The 23,104-nt window shown below is 35.8% G+C and overlaps 1 protein-coding gene across 1 annotated transcript in view; it reads left to right on the top strand.

Moving 5' to 3' along the window:
- The window catches only part of LOC150102470 (uncharacterized), a 29,322-nt gene extending 6,982 nt beyond the window's left edge, over positions 1–22,340 (top strand). Inside the window, exons 2-3 of the mRNA XM_090399243.1 lie at positions 5,217–5,856; positions 21,204–22,340. Coding sequence (XP_090255369.1) covers positions 5,217–5,856; positions 21,204–21,275 — 712 coding nt within the window. The 3' untranslated portion in view covers positions 21,276–22,340. The remainder of the gene's footprint in view (positions 1–5,216; positions 5,857–21,203) is intronic.
- The last annotated feature ends 764 nt before the right edge of the window (positions 22,341–23,104 follow it).

The following is a 23,104-nucleotide window of genomic DNA, read 5'->3' as shown; positions in this document are numbered from 1 at the left end:
TGTTCGTTGGATTAATGACAATGAAAGAGCTTGAAGAAGTACAGCGTGTGCGCGCGCGAAATTTTGCTGCAAACTTGGTAAAAATTTTACAGAGACATTTCAATTGCTTAACCAATCATCTCAGCAGGTGGGAAAAGGGTCTCTGCGACCAAAAAAAGCACAGGTGAGTCGGTCAAAGAACAAGATGATGTTGGTTGTGTTTTTTGATTGGAGAGGCATTGCCCATTATGAATTTGTACCAGTCAGATGGTTGTGGTGACACACATGGTACAAGTCTGGTTTTCCCACAATTTTGGGCCTCCTCCTGCACACAGCATCCCTCAAATGTGCTAAAACTTCCTGGTACAACAATATGCATTCCTCATCCACAGTTATATGGCAAAACATCAGATAACCATTGTGCCCCATCCATCCTGTTCTCCAGACAGCCCAAGCAGAACTTTCTCCTGTTTCCCAAACTTAAAATCACTTTGAAAGGACATCATTTACAAACCATAGAGGAGATTCAGGAAAATGCTATAAGTGAACTGCGTGCATTCCAGGAAGCATTCTAAGAATGGAAGAAACATTGGGAATGGTGTATCACCAGTAGAGGAGACTACTTTGAACGGGATTATTATCATCATCGTCATCAAATTCCTGACAGGTATCCTCAAGGGGTGTACAGGATATGATAGTACTACATGAAAAATTTACATCATTACTAATTTCCCATCTACAATTTTCCTCCAAATCAGTATGTTACTTATCAATACTCCAACATTATCAGATCTTATATTTCTATCGTCTAAGACACTGTACCGTATCAATCTGCCTATATCTTGGTTTTCCTCTGGGGCATTTTCCTGCCAACCAGGCAGAGAACACTTGTTTTGCTAATCTTTCCTCGCCCGTTCTGTTTAAGTGTCCATACCACCTGAGATTAGCTCTGCTAACGCATTCCTGGATGCTGATAATGCCAGGTTCTTTCCTAATATCCTCGTTTTTTACAATACTGCCATTGATGCCATCTGTTCACGCCTATAATCTTTCTCAGGACTCTCATATCTGCTGTCTCTTGTCTTTGGTCAAGTGTTTTACTTCTGACCCAGCTCTCAGATCCATAAGTTAAAAATGGTTTGAACACTGTCTTGTATACAGCTAATTTAGTGTTGCGACTAATTTCTCTCTTATTCCATATGAATTTATTCAATTGACTTCTACCATACCAGCTTTGATGATTCTGTTATCTATTTCCATATTTAATTTACCATCTTCACTAAAAATCGTGCCTAAGTAGCTGACATGTTTTACTTGTTCCACAGGTTCTCCGTTCACAATGCAGTTGACATTTTCAACGATTCTGCCTATTTTCATTGTCTTTGTCTTTTTATTGCTGACCTTCATACCATATCTATTACAACAGTTATTTAATTTAGTCAAGGAATCTTGCAAACTTGTAGCAGATTTATTTAGAAGTATAGCATCATCTGCATAAAGCAAAGAGCTGACATTAACATCTCCAATTCTGATATCATTTTTAATACCACTTTCCTTCATGATGTGATCCATATAGATAATGAATAACAGAGGGGATAATGTACATCCTTGTCTCACACCAGATTTAACATTAAATCATCTTCCTGTACTGCCTTCAATTCTAACTGCTGACTTACAACTCAAATAAAGACTAAGTATTCTTGATGTAATGCCCCATTGACACCATATAACTGTAGAGTATTGAATAGCTTCTCTCTTGGCACCTTGTCATATGCCCTTTCCAGATCGACAAAACTTAAATACAGATCTTTGTTTAATTCCCATGCTTTTTCAACTATTTGTCGTAAAGTGAAGATCTGATCCCGACAGCCTCTATTTGGCCTGAATCCAGCTTGTTTTTCACCAAGCTTTTCTTCCCCAATTCTTCTCAACCGTTTCTCAAGTATACTTGCATAAATCTTGCCAGGAACACTCAGTAGGGAAATTCCTCTGTAATTCTCACATTCAGTTTTATTTCCCTTTTTATATATGGGTACTATAAGAGCTATACTCCAATCATCGGGAATTCGTCCGTCTGTCCAGGCCCTCTTCACTATGCAGTGCGCTGGAGTAGATGATATTCTGGTTGAATATCATCTACTCCATTTCATGCTATTGATGGCTTTTTCTATTTCAAGTATGGATATGTATTCCTCACTGCTATCACTGCTTGTTTCATTTAGCAATTTTTTTATGGAGTAATTACGTAATTACTCAATTACTCCATACTTCAAGGATATCGTTTTCCTCCAGTTTTCATGTCACCTTTGTCATCTCTGATTCCTTTTGCAGCACTTTCAACTCCATTTCTGAGCTTCTTCAACAACCTCAGAATATCTTGCCACCTTCTTGATATTTATTTTCTATGTTCTTTACAAAAATCTTCCATGACTTTTGTTTAGCTAGTTTTACACAGTATTTAGCTTTCTTACATTTGTCTCTGTATTTCCTAAGAGCACAAGCTGACTTATTTGCCAGGAACTTTTGATATGGTTTTATTCTTTTCCTTCACTGCCTCTTTAACTTCCTGTGTCCATCATGGAGTTCTGATTTTTCTATTCTTGCAGACAACCTCCCCACATGCCTCTCTGGCTGAATCTCCAAGGTTTGGTTCCTGTTCTCAAACTCTTTCATTTTTTCTTCAATAAGTTTTGTGTGTTTTAGTCTACAGTTCACATCTGAGAGTTGGTCAACTTTTATTCGCTTTAAAACTTTCTTGCATGTTATTCTTTTCGATATGAAATTCAGTTTTATCCTGCTCAAGACTAAATAGTGATCACTTCCAATTTCAAATCCTCTGTACACTCTGGTGTCCTGCAGCAGGGAGAAAACATCGCTATCAACAATAACATAGTCAATGAGACTTTTCTTATTCCTTGCCTCTTCTCTCCATGTGAATTTGTGCACATTTTTATGTTGGAACATGCTGTTATTAATAACCAGTCCATGTCCTGAGCAGAAATCCAACAGATATTTGCCATTATTATTAGCTTTGCTCTTTTCTCCAAATTTTCCCGAAATATTTTTGTATGTCTGATAATCATTTCCTACTCTGCTATTTAGATTCTCAACAAGGACAAACTTTTCCCTTTTCATTGTGTCAGTTGCTTTTTCTAAAGCCTCAAAAAATTCCTCCATTTCTACCTTAGTAGAACCTTCTGTGGGAATAGGAACAAATAAGTCTTATTGTCCAATTCCCCATTCTGGTATTTGCCCACATCATTCTACTTGAGATTGGCTGCAATTCAAGAGGATTGGCCTCGTATTTTGTGTTGAATACTATGGCTACTCCTTATTTTCCTTGATTGTTATTGCCTGAATATAACATTTTGTATTTATTGCTCAGAAAGATCTCACCAGTTTTTGTCTTTTTTTTTCAGTCACCCCTATTATGTCAATCAGGTACTTATCTAATTCCTCAGCTAGCTCCATTTCTTTGCCATTCAGGCTTCTTATGTTGATAGTACTGATCTTTAACTCTGGTGATGTTGAGTTAGGGTGTGCTTTTAGATTTGTTTCAACTGAAACAGCTTTCAATTGTTTCAGACTACTTTGAAGGGGATATTAACATGTTGTAAAATGAGCAATAAAGTCTTTATAGCAAAAGTTCAGCCTTGTATGGTGAGTTAAATCAAGAAGGCAGATGACCAGTTGTATGCTACAATGTTTTGTTCTTGGATCACTCTGTTTAGTTTGTATATTACTGATAATGGGAATAATTTTAGTGTTTTGGTTCTGAATTATGACAGGCACATCTCTGGTGCAGTGTATTTATTGTGTGTGGTCTTCTCATCATTTTATTACTATTATTATTATTACTATTATTATGGGCAACTCCAAGGAGTCATTGGACTCATCGAGGGAGGCCCCAAATCATATTCATAAACTCATTCACTGTCACAGCATCCACCACAGACTCAGGGAGCGCATTCCACTCATTCACTACTCTAAAAGTAAAGAATCCAGCTCTAACACCTTTACTAACCACACTTTTGCCCAGTTTCCATGGATGTCCCCTAGTCCTCCCACAACCAGCCCTGTACTCAAAAATATCTTCTGAATTAATTTTATAGAAACCCTTCAGTAATTTGAATGTCTCAATCATATCTCCCCTCCTCTGCCTATCAACCAATTTTTGCAACCCACAAATCCTCAACCTGTTCTCATACGGTTCATTCCACAGATTTTGCCTGTTTTGTGGAATGGAAAACCTGAGTTTCCCAGAGGGGAAACTCTGCCACCCCTATATGAGACCTTTAGTTGAAAATTCCTTATAATTCAAAATTAAAGAGAGAATATCCAGTTCTTTGCCATCTAGTTTGAATGCAGTCTAATTTACATAGACTACCAATTTTGGATTAAAAAAAAAAAAAGACTACATACTGTGCTACATGATAATAGTGGAATGTAATGATGAAGAACACATCTAGATTCGCATGCACAGATTTGGTTGCCTGGTTTCTTGGTAATGAGAAAGTGGTAGAGAGGATTCAGAATTGAGTGACTAAAATGATGAGTCTGTAGGGTTCTCCCTTTGAGGATAGATTAAAGGTTTGTGGATTACAAAGTTTGGCTGATAAGCTGGAAAGAAGGGTATGATAGAACATATGTCACTAAAATGGTTTAGTACACTGTATGCATGTAAAAGGATAAGAGATGCTAAGCCTCTCTTATCCTCTTGAAGAGAGTGAATGAGTGGAATGGATTGCCAGAGGTAGTGATGAGTGCTGCATCAATAAATGATTGTAAGGGTGAGAAGTTTTCCCATAAGAAATTAACCTTTGTAATCCACAAAGGTTTGTGGATTACAAAGTTTGGCTGATAAGCTGGAAAGAAGGGTATGATAGAACATATGTCACTAAAATGGTTTAGTACACTGTATGCATGTAAAAGGATAAGAGATGCTAAGCCTCTCTTATCCTCTTGAAGAGAGTGAATGAGTGGAATGGATTGCCAGAGGTAGTGATGAGTGCTGCATCAATAAATGATTGTAAGGGTGGGAAGTTTTCCCATAAGAAATTACTTGGTAAACATGGAAAACTTTACAGATGAAATGATGCAATACTATAAAACAGTTTGGATGCGTTTACATTTTAAGCTAATCTTGCATATAATTTGCTAAGTTAAATTGTCTCACACTACAGTACTCATGTGATTAAATACGATCGCATTTAATAATATTTGTGTTTATTTTTAAGAGACTATCCCAGCCGTTGGTCTTCAGGCAGCAATGATGGCCATTTTTCTTCAAATATTCGGGAACATCAGCAGTCATCAAATAACAGAGATAATCGGTGGTCTTCAAATAGCCAGAACAGTCGTAGACCTTCAGATCACCAAAACAGTCGATGGGCTTCAAATAATCAAAACAACAGTCGCAGACCTTCAGATCACCAAAATAATCGATGGGCTTCAAATGGCCAAAACATTCGAAGACCTTCAGATAAAGATGACCGACGGTCTCAGGGAAATCTAGGTCAATCAGATCGAAGGCCTTCAAATCGCCAAAGAGCCCCAAACAACCGAGATGATTATCAGCCATCACATAATCAAGACAGCAGTTGGGATAACTTGCGGCCATCATATACTCAAGATAGCCAAGTATCTGAAAGTCGAGGATCCTCACTGTTTAACCGGAATGCTAACATAGTATCCACTGATCGCTGGAATCAATATGAAAAGTCTCAACAGTCTGCATATGGCTCTCAAGCAGCTGTGGGTTCCTGGGGACCTCTGCGATCTCACACTTCTGGTACTACAACAAACCAGGATCAAGGATATAGAAATCCGAGACCATTAAGTGGACCAAATTCCAATACAAACCAAAACACTTATATGGTAAGTACAATTTTATATATTTTTGATTTTTTTTTTTAACTGTAGAAATCAACTTGTATATTTTTGTTTCAAAAACTACGTGTCCAGTGAAGATAGTGTGATAATCATGTAATCCTACTTAATTATTTTAGATAGTTTCATGAAATTCATAAGAACATAACAACATGACTGTCTCTGCACAAAGCTGCTCTAGGTGAACAGACTGAAATTTCATTCTTGGATTCATTCACTTTTAGTATAAATCGAATGATTAAAACCAAATTAGAGTGAATATCCTTTCTACAGTAGATGCTCAATGTAGCAAACACATTGAGACCATAAAATTAATTTGTTATAGCTCAAGGTTTGCTATAATGAATTTAGAGATATAGGTATCCCAGAATACAAATGAAATGATAGTCAAATGGCACGAAACAGAGCACAAAGAATTGGCAGGAACCATGCATAAAGCACAGAAAAACAACCAACAACACAAAAAAATTACAAATGCAAATAGTAATAGGAGACATAAGAAAGAAGAGAACTACATGAGTATGAAATTATAAAAATTAAAATCCAGAGGTGAGTGAATGTAAGAATCAGAAAGATCATCGTCATCAAATTCTTGACATGTACCCTCAAGGGGTGTACAGGATATGATAGTACTACATGAAAAATTTACATCATTACTAACTTCTTATCTACAATTTTCCTCCAAATCAGTCTATTACTTGTCAAGACTCCAATATTATCAGATCTTATATTTCTATCATCTAAGGCACTTTGTACCGTATCAATCCACCTATATCTTCCTCTGGGTCGTTTTCCTGCCAACCTGGCAGAGAACACTTGTTTTGCTAATCTTTCCTTGCCCATTCTGTTTAAGTGACCATACCACCTGAGATTGGCTCTGCTAACACATTCCTGGATGTTGACAATGTCAAGTTCTTTCCTAATATCCTCGTTTTTAATATGATATTGCCATTGATGCCATCTTCACGTCTCTAATCTTTCTCAGGACTCTCATATCTGTGGTCTCTAGTCTTTGGTCAAGTGCTTTACTTCTGAGCCAGCTCTCAGATCCATAAGTTAAAATTGGTTTGAACACTGTCTTGTATACAGCTGATTTAGTGTTCCGATTAATATCTCTCTGATTCCATATGAATTTATTCAGTTGACTTCCTACCATACCAGCTTTGTTGATTCTGTTGTCTATTTCCATATTTAATTTACCATCTTCACTAAAAATCGTGCCTAAATGTTTTACTTGTTCCACAGGTTGTCCGTTCACAACACAATTGACATTTTCAACAATTCTACCTATTTTCATTGTCTTTGTCTTTTTAATGCTGACCTTCATACCATATCTATTACAACAGTTATTCAATTTAGTTAGGGAATCTTGCAAACTTTTAGCGTATTTATTTAGAAGTATAACATCGTCCGCATAAAGCAAAGAGCTGACATTAACATCTCCAATTCTGATATCATGTTTAATACCATTTTCCTTCATAATATGATCCATATAGATGATGAATAGCAGAGAGGATAATGTACATCCTTGTCTCACACCAGATTTAACATTAAACCATCTTCCTGTACTTCCTTCAATTCTAACTGCTGACTTACAAATCAAATATAGACTAAGTATTGCTTGATATAATTCCCCCATTGACACCATATAACTGTAGCATATTGAATAGCTTCTCTCTTAGCACCTTATCATACGCCTTTTCCAGATTAAGAAAACTTAACAAATCTTTGTTATATCCCCATGTTTTCTCAGCTATTTGTTGTCAAGTGAAGATCTGATCCTGACAGCCTCTGTTTGGCCTGAATCCAGCTTGTTCTTCAGCAAGCTTTTCTTCCACAATTCTTCTCAACCGTTTCTCAGGTATGCTTGCATAGATCTTGCCAGGAACACTCAGTAGGGAAATACCGCTGTAATTCTCACATTCAGTTTTATTTCCCTTTTTATATATGGGTACTATGAGAGCTCTACTTCAATCATCGGGAATTTGTCCCTCTGTCCAGGCTTTCTGAACTATGCAGTACAGCCACTGTAAGACTTTTATACCACCATATTTCAGCATTTCTGGTCGAATATCATCTACTCCTGCTGCCTTTCCACATTTCAACCCTTTGATGGCTTTTTCTACTTCAAGTATGGATATGTATTCCTGACTGCATACCTGGTCAGTGTTTTTTACCACTGTGCTGTCACTGCTTGTTTCATTTAGCAATTTTTCGAAGTAATTACTCCATACTTCCAGGATATCTTTTTCTCCTGTTTTCATGTCACCTTTATCATCTGTAACTCCTTTTACAACAATCTTTCCTCCATTTCTAAGCTTCTTCAACAACCTCAATATCTTACCACCTTCTTGATATTTATTTTCTATGTTCTTGCCAAAGTCCTCCCATGACGTTTGTTTAGCTAGTTTTACACAGTGTTTAGCTTTCTTACATTTGTCTCTGTATTCTCTAAGAGCACAAGCTGACTTATTTGCCAGGAACTTTTGATATGCTTTCTTCTTTTCCATCACTGCCTCTTTAACTTCCTGTGTCCACCATGGAGTTCTGATTTTTCTATCCTTGCAGACAACGTCACCACATGCCTCTCTGGCTGAATCAATCAGGGTTTTCTTCAAGGTTTGGTTCCTGTTCTCAAACTCTTTCATTTTTATTTCAATAATCTTTGTGTATTTTAGTCTACAGTTCACATCTGAGAGCTGCTCGACTTTTATTCGCTTTAAAACTTTCTTACATGTTATTCTTTTTAATACGAAATTCCGTTTTATCCTGCTCAAGACTAAATAGTGATCGCTTCCAATTTCAAATCCTCTGTACACTCTGGTGTCCTGCACCATGGAGAAAACATCACTATCAACAATAACATAGTCAATGAGACTTTTCTTATTCCTTGCCTCTTCTCTCCATGTGAATTTGTGCACATTTTTATGTTGGAACATGGTATTAGTAATAACCAGTCCATGTCCTGAGCAGAAATCGAACAGGTATTTGCCATTATCATTGGTTTTGCTCTTTTCTCCAAATTTTCCCAAATTATTTTTGTATGTCTGACAATCATTTCCTACTCTGCTATTTAGATCCCTAACAAGGACCAACTTTTCCTTTTTCATTGTGTCAGTTGCTTTTTCTAAAGCATCAAAAAATTCCTCCATTTCTACCTTAGTAGAACCTTCTGTGAGACCATAGGCACAAATAAGTCTCATTGTCCAATTCCCCATTCTGATATTTGCCCACATTACTCTACTTGAGACTGCCTGCCATTCAAGAAGATTAGCCTCGTATTTTGTGTTGAATACTATGGCTACTCCTTCTTTTCCTTGATTGCCATTTCCTGAATATAACATTTTGTATGTATTGTTCAGAAAGACCTCACCAGTTTTTGTCTTTTTTGTTTCAGTCACCCCTATTATGTCGATCTGGTACTTATCTAATTCATCAGCTAGCTCCATTTCTTTGCCATTCAGGCTTCTTATGTTGATAGTACCAATCTTTAACTCTGGTGATGTTGAGGTGGGGTGTGCTTTCATCAGAAAGATTATAGAATGCTAATTGCAGTTTTTTGGGTCTCTGATTTGAATGAGACATTCAAATAAATTATTTGCGGGGTGGGGGTATTTCCAATAGGATATTGCAGTGCATTACCAAAAGTATCAGTCACGAGGATCAGGGGGTTTTTGATATCACTTAGTTTGAATTGGCTAGAACAATTATAGTGATTAGTAAGAACTGGTGACCAAGGATAGAATGTAAGATATGCTGTATTTTCAGAAAGGGAAAAGGGGACTGGGGAAGGCGTGTTGCAGATGACAGCAGAAGAAATGGACAAGTCAAAAGTATCACATTTGAAACTATTATTCTGATATAAAAGACAATAGGATAAGATATGTAGACAGACCTCAACTTGCAAGAGCCACATTCCAGAAACCTTTGCCTGGTACCTTTGCTTAACATAAATTTTACACAAATCAGAGTTAGCCTATCACACACTATTGCCTATGTCTTTATAGTATTTATTATATTGATCTCATACACATGAAATAAAGAGACATAAGTACATTGTCATGATGAGGGCTGAAGTAGTAGGTTTTTTTTAGAGCTGCAGCAACATGTGCAACTGATAGTGAAGGAATGATAGTTGCCAATTCACTGGAGCAGTGAGCATGGAAGTACCTGTAGAAGAGACACAGTGCTGAAACACTGCATATCTGTGAAATAGAGGTTGAGAGGGATCATCAATGAGCCTAATTGCTAACCTCTGGGCAGCATCAAGGATTTTAAGGGAAGTTTTAGGTGCACCACCCTTAACATATAACCAGTATTCTAAGCATGGGTAAATTTGTATATAGTTAGGAGTTGGTTGAATGTAAAACAGCCATTGAATGAAAGAGAATGCCTAGTTTCTTGGATGTTGAGGAAACTACTGGTGTGATGTGTTTATGCTAGGAGAGACTGGAGGTAAACATCAGTCCAAGCATAGACATGGTGATTTGTGTGTTGTTACTGAGGGTAAGGGTAGGTGAGCTGAGATCTCTTTTGTAAGAGAAAATGCAAGACTGTGTTTTGGTGGCACTGAACATGACAAGGTTGTCCTTGCCCCATTGAAGGATAGTATGAAGATCAGCATTTAAAGCTCTGATTGTGGATGATCTTGTGGTATGGAATGAGGAAGTACTGCATGGTTGGAGAGTACTATTATCAGCAAAGCTGTGGATAGGATTAGTGGTGATGGCGAGTAGGTCATTTATGAAAAAGAGAATAGGTGATAGGACAGTCTTGAGACTCTGCAATTGATGGGGAACCTTGAAGAGAGAGCCATCTACCATGACTTGCAGAGAACTTCCACCGAGAAAGCTGGCTACTCAATTACAGTGGGTGGCAAGAAGACTAAAGGATGGCAATTTGTTGAGCAGGCCATGGTGCCACACATTGCCGAAGGCTTTGGAAATGTCTAGGGCAACAACACAAGTCTCTCCAAACCTTTCCATGCATGTGTCCAGTGGTGGGTGATGCAAGCTATGAGGTCAGCTGTGGATCTTGAATGGCGAAATCCATACTGGTGGTCGCTGATTAATTGGTGGGCCTCTTAAGTAGTGGAGGAGTTGGCTATTGATGACTTTCTCCATTATTTTGGAGAGGTGATGGCAATTGGTCAGGAGTTTGATGGTTGACACTATCATCCTTTTTAGAAATAGGATGATAGCTTTCTTTCGTTGGGATAAGTACCAGATGTGTATAATAGATTGCAGAGATGCCATCATGTCCAGAAGATTTTTTAGATCCAAGTTATTTAGTAGTTTTCTGGTGACTTTTTGTTGAAAAACTAAACGGGACTCATGGTGCTTTGATTCCGGTATGGTAGAAGGTAATTTCCCTTGGTCATCAATGTAAGAGTTTGAGGAAAAGAGTGATGCCAGGTCAGCTTTATCTTTGGGTGAATAATAGTGGTGCCAATAGGATGAAAGAGAGGTGGAAGTGCAGAAGTTACATCCAATGCCCTTAGTGAAGGGCCAGAAGTCATGGCTTCCATTTGGACAGGAGACAAGTTTTTTTTTTGCTGTTGGCCTTTATGAAATCAGATTTTGATCTGCTGATGACTGATTTGCATATGTTGCATCCTTTGGAGGCAGAATATGAAGCTGGAGTTCTTGAAGCAAGCCACTTGCAGTAAGCTAAATTTTTTTATTCATCTCCTCTTGTGCATATGCATATTTAGTTGTACCAAGGCTTGGAAAATGGATGAGGATTGTGCCTTTTGAGGGGGGGGGGGTAAAGGTCTTCATGCCAGTGAGAATAAATTCTGACTTGTTCACAGCAGATGTTAGGGTCAGTGAGTGAAACAATAGTCAGACCAAGGAAAGGAGGAGTAGAAATTCTGGAGGTCATCCCAGTTGGCTCCTTTATAGTGCCAGAGGATGCGAAGTTAGGAGGGGGTGTTCTATGAGAGAGGAGACTTGTACAAGATTGTGGTCAGAGTTGCTGAGAGGAGAGGTGACCTTTACAGTGTATCTGGAAGATGAACTGTTCAAAAAGAGGTCCAAAATATTTGGAGAGTGAAGTGGGCACATACAGTAGTACATTGATTTTGGTGCATTTATGCATGAGTTCACTTTTTTTCACTTCAGTTCCTGTTTCTTCAGTCACAACTGTACTACCACAGTGCATGCAAGCACTAAACATTATGACAAGACTGAGCAAGACATGCATACTTCCTGTGAGCTGGCCACCTTATGGAAGATGCCTGTAAAGTTGTATGTACATAACGTAGGCACATTAAGTAAAATTTTTATAACTCTAAATTTTTTTTCCCATGGCCCTTCAGAATAATTTACTTAAGTTGGGATCTGTCTGTAGTTGGTTGCAGTTATGGAGTAAAGGAAATGTGAATGACACGTATTAACAAATTAACTCAAAGAGCACAATAACTAATCATTCTTGGAACTTTGGGGATTGGAAGAAGGGGAGGGAGATATACAACTATTGAAAGATAACTAAAAGAGCATGTAATGAAAAGGATTTAAAAGTATTAGATTTGGTGATAACAGAGGAGAATTTGTCTATAAATCAAGGTAATTACTTTGCCTCCTTGCATTCTTGATATGGGAAGTGGCTGATCATGTAGAATTTTCAAGAAGAGCTATATGTGGAACTACAGATCTGTAGTTCCACAAATAAACACCACTTACCTGATTTTTGGTCAGGAGAATAAATCAACTAAGTAAAAATGGATGAATAAGATCTTTAAAATGTGGAAGGTATATGAGGAGAATGGTGATTAGCAGGGGCTTATGAGGAGTACAAAGCACAAGCAAGAAGAGTGACTAGCATAGTGAGAAAGGCAAAACTGGATTATGAGAAGAAATGAGCCAAACATTCCAAAGGAAATTCCAATTAGTTCTTTTGAAGTAAACAAGAGAATAATTGTGCAAGGATAACTTTGACTAACACTGATGGGAGGGAGATGGCAGGCACAGAAGATACAATTGGAATATTAAGACCACTTTGAAAGCATGTGGGTGATCCAGGTGGAGATAATGCAGTGACTGATGCAACAGAAATCAGTATGAGAATCAAGGTAGAATTGGAGGTGTTTAGGATATTAAGAAATCTCATTACGAATACTGCCATGGAGATGAGATATCAGCCCATATTAAAAGAACATACAGGAAAAATGGTAGTATCCTAACTAGGCTTTTTTTTTTTTAATTTAAATCACCACTGACAAAATTTCAAAGGAATGGAAAGGAGGCTTCAAGACAGAGGCATGACATAGAGCACTTTGTATCTCAGGAGTGGTAGTTTAGGTATTGGGAAAGCTGGTTAAGGAGAGAATTCAGAAATGGGTGGATAGGAATGTCATATTGTTTAGGAGGCACATAGTTCTGTTTGGAGAAACATTGCCGCTCCACTGTCTCTAACGAATTGACAGTTGAGTTGGATAAAGAAAATGGTTACACCATGATATTGATGAATTTTGCAACGGCATTTGACAGGATGCCGTATGAAACTGTATTAATAAATGGAGCAGATGAAGATGAATATAAAGCTGGTGACATGGATAAGAGGGCGGCTAATGTGTGGGCATCTGTTACAAACATGATGGAACTGAATCAATGAAAAGGCAGGTGATCAGTGGTATGCCACGTGGTCTTGTACTTCTCTTTGATTCAGTTCCATCAAATGTACAAACTGCTGTTCGGTTTTTATGTTAATGATATTGAGAATAATTTGAGTTGGAATATCTGGTTATTTTCCAGCAGTGCTAAACTAGAGAGAACAACAGTTAATAAACGTGATATAGAGATCCTGCAGGGTTGATCTCAGTAGACTGGTATTTTGGGCAAAAGGATAATGGCTGCAGGCTTGATGTGTCAAAGTGTAAAGTTATGCATTTCAGGTTGAGAATACTACAGTCTGTGTGGAATTGCAAGAAATTGATAAAGGCTAGAGATTTAGGAATAATGGTGGACAGAGTTGAAGTTCAGATGATATATTGCAACATTTGGCAGAATAGCTCAGAGAATCACTGACAAGTGGTAATAAGGATGTTATTATTCTTCTTTATGAGGCTTTGATACAGTTACATCTAAATTATTGCACACAGATTTGGTTGTCTAGATTTGTTGTGGGTGTAGGTAGAGGGGATTCATGAGGATAGACTGAACTTAATAGGTTACAAAGTTTAGCTGCTAAGTGGAAAAGAGAAGATATGATAGACACTAAAAGTTAGAACTGGAGTTTTATATGCTAGATGCTAAAGAATCTTTGAATACATGATTGGAGAGGAGAGAACCTCCAGCTCACCAATGGAGCTGGAGGTTGTGTAAGCATATGGTTAGCAAGGATGTAGCAACTATATTGCTCAGAGAGGGTGGTGAGTGGAACAGCTTGCTGGGGCAGGTGGTTGCCAGTAAATAAGTTTTAAGGAGAGGTATGATGAACATTGTGTTAATAATAGTTAGTGTCTTCCTTTTACAATGTCTTTGGACTGCGTGGAGATGCCTATATAATAATAATCTTTAAACAGTTCGGAATGGTTTATTAAAAACTTTCCTTAAAATGCTTGATGCTATCGAAAAGAGGGGTGACCCTGTTAATAGATGTTTCTCTCTCTCTCTCTCATGTACACTGGTCACTGCCTCTTATCTTATGCATTTTCTGCAAATATTTTCATAAGCACGGTTCTGCTGAACTGGCCTGTCATTTTTTTTTCTTGAAATCTGTAAAAACACAAGCTGCTGATCATTGTCATCCATTCACTATCCAGTTTCAAACCTGATGAACTAACTTCTTATCTGTTTCAGATGTTTGGAATAGCCTACTTCACTCTGTTTTTCCCAAAGACCTGCAGCTGTTCAGTATATCAACATGATCGTTAATCACTTACACACGCACACATAACATAGATGCTCCATAGTAGAGCATACATATTGCCAGCCTGGTTGATTGGCCGAGTGGTTAGTGTATCCGCTCTCCAGCCAAAAGCCTGAGGGTTCGAATCCTGCCATGGGCATGGATGTTTGTGATTGTCCGTGAAAATACTAGTAGTAGTGGTCGGCGGTAGGTGGCATTGGTATAGATGATGAAAGTAGTTGGTGGATGTGGTGGAGACGAAGAGTTGTGGTATAGGTGCCCTCTCTCGATGAATCGTTGGACTCCCTGGAGGTGTCGTAATAATAATAATATGGATGGATGGATGGATCTTGAAAATTTTTGCGCTGGCTCATCAGTCAGACAAATGTCTCACTTGTCAGATCTTTGCCTGGGCGTACTCTACCAGAGGTCCTGGAAATCCACACATTAGTTCTTCTATTATCAAAAATAAATAAATAAAGTTATTATCACTCCATTACCTTTAAAAATGTTAGCAGCATGAGTTTTATATATACACTATAATTTTATTGCTTTTTTAAAAGGAACTTAACTGAGGTTTTATCCTTTCTTCAGCTTCCTTTAAAACATTATAATAATGTTTTTGGTATGTATTTCAATTAGATAGGCACCACCATCTTCATAGTGCAGTCTATAAAAATGATGCCTTTTATTTAAGAAAGACTTAGGTTTGATTTCTGTCATCATAAGTAAGAATGTTTGTAAGGGCTTTTCAGATAAAAGTGAATTAGCCAGTCATATCTGGAGATGACAGTTTTTCTTTCTAGTATCTGAGGCATTTTAATCTCACATAACATGCAAACCAGCAAAAGAACATGAAATTTTGCAAAAATAGACACTTAATATTTTGTTGTATCATAAAAATTATTCCATTGTATTCTTCATGGTCTTAGTTGCTTTGATGTAATCTAAATAGCTGAACAAGGAATCCAAATAATTATAATTTATAAAATATAAACACAGTCACTCAGGAGAAAAAAAAACAGTTGTTATATGTATAGCAAAAATGACTTAATAATAAATTTTGGTAAATAGTAAATGAAAAACAAAACAAAACCGCTTACTATATAGCCTCCTTAATGTTCTGAGTGTTTGGCTCCCAGACTGAAAGGACAGCTTGGCATAGCATTACCTGTGGTTTCATAAGTATCCTCACAGTCCTATTTAAAGTCCTCAAAACATTACCATCTAGAATTATAGTTAGCTAGTTCTTTGTGATTTTGAATCCTGAGGCATTTTCTATTCCCTGAAAATAAATAGATTATATAACATCTGCTTTCAAAACAGGTGTGTCTCAGAAGATGCAAATATGGTGACCAAGAAGATTCGTGCTTTTGCTAGTTACTGTATCTATTTACCTTATGCATATTGGATAAGCAGCTTTACCAGTTAAGTTACACATAACTAGTAAAGCAGTAACCAATTATGTTACATAATACACTGCATGAGTAGTTTCTGATTTTTTAAAAAAATTATTTTTAATAATCTGGTGCAAAAAAATTTAATATTTTTACATATCTTAATTGAACCAGGCCAAATATCTCCCCATGAATGAATGAATAAAACAGGAAAATTACATACTGGCTCGTCTGTTGCCCAGCATAAAAAGGGATGCGTCCTGGACTTAGGCAGAGGGTCTAGGTCGAAAAATATGCTAGTCTCCAATAGCTACAGTGCACAATGATTAGAAGGATATTAGTAGGAACATATAACTGCAGATCTCTACGGGATGATGATAGATTGGAAGAACTGATGAAGGAATTGGAACATATAAAATGGGACATTGTGGGCCTTTCAGAGATAAGAAGGAAAGAAGAAACTCTCATGCGATTAAAAGATGGACATCTACTCTACCACTATGAATGTGACAGAAACTCAACTGGTGGTGTAGGATTCCTAATAAATAAAACAATCAAGGACAGTGTCCTGTTTGTAAATAAAATAACATCAAGAATAGCTGAACTAAGTCTCTTCATAAATAAAAGATACCAACTGAAAATTATTTAGAATCCACATTCAATAATTCTAAAGAATTCTATATAATATAATGGATGATTTTAATGCCAAAATTGGAAGCAGAGATGACTATTGAACTCTATCAGTAAATTTGGATTTGGACAGAGGAATGAAAGAGGAGAAAGACTTATTGAATTTGCAGAAGAAAATAACCTCTTTATTATGAACAGCTTTTTCAAGAAGAAAATCAACCAAACATGGACTTGGAGAAGCCCAAATGGACAAACTTACAATGAAATAGACTTCATCCTCTCCAACAGAAGATATATAATAAATAATACCGAAGTGCTTAATAGATTTAACACAGGAAGTGACCACAGACTAGTAAGGGCAAAAGTATGGATCAACAAAAAATGGGAACGGAATAAGCTCATAAGAAAAAAGTCCAATTTAGCGAATCTACACAACCTCTACCACAATAAAAGCTGTTATAGAGGATCACTGAAAAATGAACTAAAAAAGTTAAACACAGCTACTACCATCAATGATGCTAATGAAATATTAACAAAATCTATCTTGAATTGTGCACTAGAAACAGGAGGTGTAAAAAGGCACCAAGGAGAGGAAAAACTAAGACAATAAACCTTAGATCTGATGAAGAAAAGAAGAGATATGAAAAGAGATTTGAATGACACCAATAAAATAGAATATACGGAAATTTGTAAAACTATACGTAAAAGGATGAAACACGAACTTAGATCGTATAATCTAGGAAAATTAAAGAAACAATAGAAAACAATAGTAATATGAAGGTCAAAGATGAATATTATCAGTTGGAACAAAGGAAATAGCCGCTGTAAGAGAAAAAATATTGTGAACTGATAAAAAATAGAGATGCAATAATCAAAAGAATTCAGGAATTTTATACTAAACTCTATGAAGACAAAGACCGGAGCATTCAAGAATCATCTATGGATTACTCGAGTGAGGAAGAACATGATGCCCTTGAGATCTTACAAGGTGAAGTGGAAATGGCATTGCAGGAAATGAAGAATGGAAAGGCCCCAAGAGAAGATGGAATTATGGTAGACTGGTAGGAAGCCCTGTCATCAAACAGTTGAGTAAACTCTTCAATAAATGCCTAAAACAGAGAAAAATTAAAAAAAATTCTGAAAAATTGGAACAATTCACTTCTAATATTAATTTTTAAAAAGGACAATAAGGAAGAAATTAAAAACTATAGACCTATAAGCCTACTCCCCACCATATATAAAGTTTTCACAAAAATTATAAATAATAGAATAAAATCTAAACTAGAGGGAATGCAATCCTGTGAACAAGCTGGATTTAGAAAGAATTACAATACTTTGGACAATATTCACACATTAAGACAGCTCATTGAAAAATCAGTTGAATACAATAAACCCTTATGTCTTGCCTATATAACTATGAAAAAGCACTTGAAACCCAGGGAACTGAGAAACTATATATTGAAACACTAAAACATATTTACAATAATGCAACTTCTGTAATTAAATTATATAAAAACAGTGAAAAGTTTCCAATACAAAAAGGCATCTGGCAAGGCGACACCATATCTCCCAAATTATTTACAGCTGCACTAGAGGAAGTCTTTAGAAGCCTTGATTGGGAAACAAAAGGAATAAACATAAATGGAGAAAGGCTGCATCATCTGAAATTTGCAGATGATATCGTCCTGATAGCAAATAATCTTGAAGATCTGGAAGAAAGGCTAAATCAGCTAAATTAAGCCTCTAGAGAAATTGGATTAAAAATAAATAGAGAAAAAACAAAAACAATGATGAAAACCATGAAATAGAACAAGTTACTTCATATGTATATTTGAGCCAATTGTTATCCTTTGAGGAGTGCCAAAGAAAAGAGATTGAACAAAGAATTCACCTTGGATGGATGGCTTATGGGAAAATGAGAGACATATTCAGAAGTGACATCCCTATGAGTCTAAAAAGGAAAGCTTTCGACCAGTGCATACTTCCTGTCCTAACATATGGAGCAGAAACATGGACTTTAACAGAAGTCCTAAACAAAAAGCTGAGAACAGCACAACATCGCATGGAAAGAAGTATGCTAAAAATAACATTAAGAGATAGGAAGACAAATATCTGGATAAGATCTCAACAGGTGATGGATATTGTAAAATACATTAAACAGGCTAAGTGGAGATGGGCTGGCCATATTGCCAGATGATGGACTAGAAAAACAACAGAGTGGAGACCAATGGATGGAGCAAGACAAAGAGGAAGATCGAGAAGAATGTGGAGAGATGAACTGGAACAAATTGCAGGAGTGAGATGGATGGGAGAAGCAGAAACCGAGTGATCTGGAAAATCATGGGGGAGACCTTCGTCCAGCAGTGGACAAAAGGTTGAAGAAGAAGAAGAATTGAACCAGTGCATTTTTTTTATTTCAAACTTCTTTTGTATTTAAACTAAAAAAAAAAACTGGCCCTTTAGGCAAAAAGTATTCATGATTTTCTTAAATAGCTACAAATGGCAAAGCAATTTAGAAATAATATAGAGAAAACAAATAGAAAAAACAATAAGAAATAACATAGCAATGCAAAAATTCAGTTTTGATTCGAATGAGATATCTGTTCTGGATAATTTTGTTTTTTTAACTTACTGTATACAGACTAGTGATAGATAAATAATCTTTGATTATTTTAATTATACAAAAACAGAATGATTATTGCTTTCTTTCATTACTTGCTGTGTTCTGTAGATTATGGCTCTTCTATTTGCTTATAATATCAGTTAAGACTGTTGAGCAGAATATAATCCTTACTTAAGAACATGACTTAATTAATTAATGCAGTTTGGTATTTTAACACATGATTCCAGTATTTTACTATTTTTTACAAAATAATATCAACTTATAGTGTTTTTTCCTGCTAGGTGATGTGCATAACAAATAAAATAAAACTATGTTTACACTACACATAGGAAGATTGACATTTTTTAATTTCTTGCAATATCTTCACATATACTTGTACAAGCATGAAAGTGCATAATTTAGTAACAAAAGTATTCCTATTCATATGAGCATATTTACTTTTGGCATATACAGGGCTATTCAAAATGAAGGAGCAGATTGTACTTGTTTATGAATTTTTTATTTCCAGCAATATAAACATGAGTTATATGTCACCTAATATGAAAACTGTCAGATATTCAGGCACTCTATGTATATACCTCCTGCATTACAGCAGACATCAGAATGATAGTCCATTTCTTGCCAGACTCTTTGTAACTTGCAATGTGGAGAGGAACGGAATGGCAAAGATAAAAATACTGCAATGTCTGAAATTGTACATAAATTGCATAGGGTCAGGTCTGGGTGGCCACTTGCACAACACAAGATCATCTGTAACACCGACCCATCCAGCAATTAGGAAGAGTTGTGTTCAGATAATTACGGACATTGCAGTGAAAGTGAGACAGCACCCCATCATGCATGAAAATGAATTCAACAATTGTCTTCAAGTTGAGGGAACAACTAGACTTGTAACATATTGAGGTATGACATCCCCAGTTACTGTTGCCTCAGCAGAAAAAAAAGAGAGACTCTTAAATTTTCCTGCGAGAAATGAGACAAAACACATTCACTTTTGGTAAGTTTCTTTGTTCAGTGTTTGTACATGGATCTTCTGTCCCTCTCTTATTCTCATGTTATGACAATTCACTTCACCACTTAAGTGAAAAGTTGGTTCATCCAAAAAAATGAGTCGTGCTCCAAAGGCATCATCCTCCATGTCATCTAACAATTTTATGCAAAAGTCTAACCTTTTTTCTTTGTCCCTGGGGTGTAGTGCCTGCATTAACTGCAACTTGTAAACTTTCATATGCAATTGTTTCCTGAGAACATGCCATACCATTGCTTGGGGAATTCCTAATTCCTTACTTGCATAGTTTGTGGATTTTCTTGGGTTGCATACAAGTGTTTGTTGAATTTCTTTCAACATTAACTTTGGAAACATATAGGTAACCTGGACTTTTTTCCTTTAAGATGCTTTAAGAAATTTTTTGTGCTGTGAGTACCAATTTTATACCAATTTGCTTATGATAAGGAGGTTCTTTCATAAATTGAGTGCAGAATTTACATTGAACCATAATTACAGAAGTGCACTTTTGCAAATTTCATAACACAAAATCCTTTCTCTTGTGGAGATGTCATTTTTGTTAATTCTTTGAACAAGCAAATGAAGGATCCTTTTGTTCCTTAAGTGCTTATAGAATGCTCTAGTAGCAAGAGCCTGCTACTAGAATCCGGGGAAAAGTAAGCTCTCATAGTTTTCCTATCAGGTGATGTATAACACATGCTTGTATTGTTGGAAATAAAAATTTCACAAACAATCTACCCTTCATTTTCAATAACTCTGCACACATATATGTATAAATATTTACAGTATATTTACTTTTTTTTTTTTTTTTTTTTTGGCCTTCTTTCAGGGACAGTCTTCACAGATACCACACTATCCAAGTTTCTCTGGATCATATCGCTCTAGTTATGCTCAAAAATGAAATGGAATTTTGCTTAAATCAGAAAAAAAAGTAAAAATTACTTCACCTGCCAGAGAACTTCCAACCAGTTAAAGAGAGAATTTCCATGTTCTGTGGAACTATGTTCATTAGAAGTTTTATTGATTGTTCCATCCGAAAACAGCAGATTAAAAAATTGTTACACTGGATACGCACAGTAGTATTTGTGTGCTAAGTGTTTGTTTCTCCCATTTGCAAAATTATTGTAGAAGTTCAACTGATGAGATGGATTTTATTTTATGAACAGACTATAAAGAGAGTCTGTTCATCAGCAGACAGATTTTAATTTTTTTCAATAAACATTTGTGATCATCTTTATCTAAGAGCATTCACTGGAAACCACTCTTTCAACAGTTTTCATGAAGGTTGCATATGATTTTGTATGTATTTAAATGTACATAATCACACTAAATATATGAAGGAGAGCTAAAATTTTAGTTTAGTTGTGGCTGTAATTGTGTTAATAAAATTTTATGGATATGCATGACTTTTAAAAAAAAATGCAATGAAGATGAAAAAAAAAGCAAAAACACAGTTCTTTTAAAACTTCTTTTCTGCAATGGGAATATGTGAAACTAAAATATCAGTATTTCTTGGGTATACCTGCCAAAAATTTTCTTTGTGAAAGCAGGAAGACACAATATATTTTTCTTTCTAAAATAATATTTAAAAAATAAAAAAAATTAGTAAAATGAATACTGGGTATTAACATCATATTGTGTATGTTTCGTGCTAATTTTAATGACAGACTATAGACAATCAAGGGGCTGGACCCTGAAAATTATACCAAGCCCATTAGTTATTTAAATAAAAGTGATGTTTAAAACATCAAACTGTTTTACTAGCATATTATCTTCATTGTATTTGTCATTTGTTAAATTATTTCTATAAAAGAGCACTATCTATTAAAAATTGAAACATACTTTTTTTTTATTAATTTTAAATTTTTTGGGGATGTGAATTGTTAGTTAAAAGCAACCTTTTAGTTGTCTAGACATTTAGATGAAGTCTTGTATGCAAAATAAATTGCTGTCATTATTTATCTCATCATGTTTCTGTCTGTTTTTAATTTTTTTAAATTTATTTTTATTTTATTGTTATTATTTTTTTTTATTACACAATTGTTGTATATGGAAACACCTCTATAGTAAAATAAACTGATTCTGGCAATTACAGAATAAATTATTTTCATTATCTTATTGCATTCTTTTTAACCACAGTTGAACTTCTTGAACTTTCATATACTAGTGTTCTAGTGCAGTCAACTGTCACAATAACAAATTAGTAAAACTCAAAGAATTAATTTGCTATAGTGGAAATTTGCACATTCTAATCTAGTTATTCTATTACCATTTAATAATTCTACTAAATCTAGTAAACCGATAATCTAGTAAGTCAATCGGAATAGTTTTAACCTTAAAGAGAGTACAAAAAGCAACCTGCATTGCAATGACTTTAAGGTATGTTATACTGTATAGTATTATACAAAAAACATCACAAAATGTCTATAGTCTTATAGCCAGGAAGATGCACTATAAAAATCTTCAAAAATGAGATGTGGACAAGGTGCACAACCAATACATTCAATTTTATGGTTGAAGAAACTGTGCAGATAGAAGGAAATCCTGACTAACATGAAGGTGCAAAGATTAGGATGCAGCTAATGAACATGAAATTGCTGGAAAAAATTTTCATTGATCAGTGTATGTATTTAGAAACCAAGTTAATAGCCAGATTCGAACAAAAGGGGGGAACACTGTCAGATTAATCCAAACATTGTAGTCTAAATTAATCAGACAAATTCTAAACAG

This window comes from Typopeltis vanoorti, chromosome 10 (genome assembly GCF_054136105.1).
Source record: "Typopeltis vanoorti isolate ZY-2024b chromosome 10, IOZ_Tvanoo_1.0, whole genome shotgun sequence".
NCBI classification, from domain to species: Eukaryota; Metazoa; Arthropoda; class Arachnida; order Uropygi; family Thelyphonidae; genus Typopeltis; species Typopeltis vanoorti.
Note: the sequence above shows the minus strand (reverse complement) of the source record. Positions and strands in the feature narration are given on the sequence as shown.